This window comes from Nansenia antarctica (genome assembly GCF_963989245.1).
Source record: "Nansenia antarctica genome assembly, chromosome: 11".
Taxonomy (NCBI): Eukaryota; Metazoa; Chordata; class Actinopteri; order Argentiniformes; family Microstomatidae; genus Nansenia; species Nansenia antarctica.
Genome location: NC_137681.1, coordinates 8,771,154 through 8,773,311, shown reverse-complemented (window position 1 = coordinate 8,773,311; position 2,158 = coordinate 8,771,154). Strand labels below are relative to the sequence as shown.

The 2,158-nt window shown below is 45.3% G+C and overlaps 1 protein-coding gene across 1 annotated transcript in view; it reads right to left on the bottom strand.

Moving 5' to 3' along the window:
• Positions 1-921: 921 nt before the first annotated feature.
• The window catches only part of LOC308167545 (neurotrypsin), a gene marked incomplete at both ends in the record, with an annotated part of 23,524 nt that continues 22,287 nt past the window's right edge, over positions 922-2,158 (bottom strand). The window contains one exon of the mRNA XM_080541962.1: positions 922-931. Within this exon, the coding sequence (XP_080398088.1) occupies positions 922-931 (10 nt within the window). The remainder of the gene's footprint in view (positions 932-2,158) is intronic.

The following is a 2,158-nucleotide window of genomic DNA, read 5'->3' as shown; positions in this document are numbered from 1 at the left end:
CTGGTGTGTGGTGAGTAGACAGACCACCTCACTCTGAAACCGCGGTCGTGGAGAGCCAATGCCGCCTGTGGCCACCAGATGGCGTGATGGTCGCATCCGGGAGCAGAAACGAGGAACACGAACGCGGATTAGACAAATCCCGAAAATCACCCAACAGAGATGAATGAATGAATGAATGAATGAATGAATGAAAGCTTTATTTCGAACATGTGAAAAAAGAAATAGTTATAACAACAAAAAACAACAAAAAAACCAAGAAAAAACAAAACAAAACAAAAAACACTATTTACTTAACATGTCCGAAAAGGAGTAGGAAGAAGCATAAATGTATTTAATCCTACTCCTTCTCCAATACTCAGAGATTAATAATTAATAATCTACAGTTAACTTCAAAATTAATATAATATTTTTTTAATTAAATCAAATTTATTTACGTATTTACATATTTACCAACAATAGAAAACAGATAATGTAAATAAACAAATAATCTGTGAAAACACCTCAGATCAATGAAGGAGTCCATAATTTTGTCAACAAGCAGGTGTTTTAATACTCAATTCATGTTTCACACAACACTAAGGGAAACAGACAGATGGGGGGGGGGGGGGGGGGGGGATGATGACACTGTCTCATGTCACCGAGTCTAAAGGTACTTCACAGCTTTTTAACCAGAGATTACAAACCCTCTCCTCTCGCCGTCTCGTAACCACGGAACCTATTTACATTTTTTCCCAACGATTTAGCATGAATCTCTGGGCAGTGCTTTTTAAAGTCATTAAACATCAAAGCGTCTCATCATGTCATGATCATACAGTAGACAGTTACATGTTATGTAGTTATGCAGTAGATGCAGGCGTATGTACAGTATTAAAAAAAGAGGCATAGGATCGTTTCTTGTCGAGAGAAACAGTTAGTTATCGACTACAAGATGCTTCACGACACAATGACACAGCACATTGGAGTACAAGTCCATTCAGTAAAAAAACAAACGTCTGAGCCATTAGATCCAGATATACATACAGGTGGATACCGGCTCTGGGAGAGGGAGAAAAAACAAACAGGACAATGTCGCCACCTACTGGTTGGAACACACATTCGCTCAGAGAAAGAGCGAGAGAGAGAGAGAAACATTCAGCTAACAGTAAGTTAAACATGTTGGCCATCAAACTCGGGTCAAGAATTAAATGCAACACACAAAACAACCGGAACGCACTTTCTACATCTTTCTACTCACTACGGTAACATCATCTGGATTTGCTCAGGGAGATCTGTACAAAAGAGAAATACATGACCCTGCCCTTGGCTTCCAATGGCTTTGAAAGGGAGAGAGAAGAGTTGTCCAGTCCAGGTTCACAGGGGACATAGCATTGTCGTGAGTAGAACAGACAGTAGAAGACAGTCTAAATGAACAATAGCATACTATATCAGTCTGAAGAGACTTAATATTCAAGCACCCTTTATGATCTAACAGTGTTTCTCACCCGACCGTATTGTCTAGTTAATACCGTGCATCACAACACCATTATAGGAACCCCCCCCCCCGCACCCCTGTCAAAGTAGTACCTAATACTACCAAAGTAGTACCTATACCCCACCCTAACCCCTACGCACGCACGCACGCATGGATGCACACATACACACACACACACACATACACACACACACACACACACACACACACACACAGTACAGTTACAACCACTCAGTCAACCATGGAGAGCCAGAGTTTACATTACAGAGTATGGACTGGACGGCCGTGGGTACATAGTATTACAGGTTCACATCGTCTGATTAGTAAGCAGAGCCTCCCTCTCCTCTCCTCTCCTCTCCTCTCCTCTCCTCTCCTCTCCTCTCCTCTCCTCTCTCTCCCCTCCCCTCCTCCACCCCCCTTCCCTTCCTCTCCTCTCCCTCCACCGCCCTCCACCGCCCTTCCTTCCTCTCCTCTCCTCTCCTCTCCCCTCTCCTCCTCCACCCCCTCCCCTCCTCTCATCTCCCCCCCTCCTCCACCGCCCTTCCTCTCCTCTCTCTCCCCTCCTCCACCCCCCTTCCTCTCCTCTCCCCTCCCCTCCTCCACCCCCCTTCCCTTCCTCTCCTCTCCCTCCCCTCCTCCACCTCCCTTCCCTTCCTCTCCTCTCCTCTCCTCTCCACCCCCCTTCAC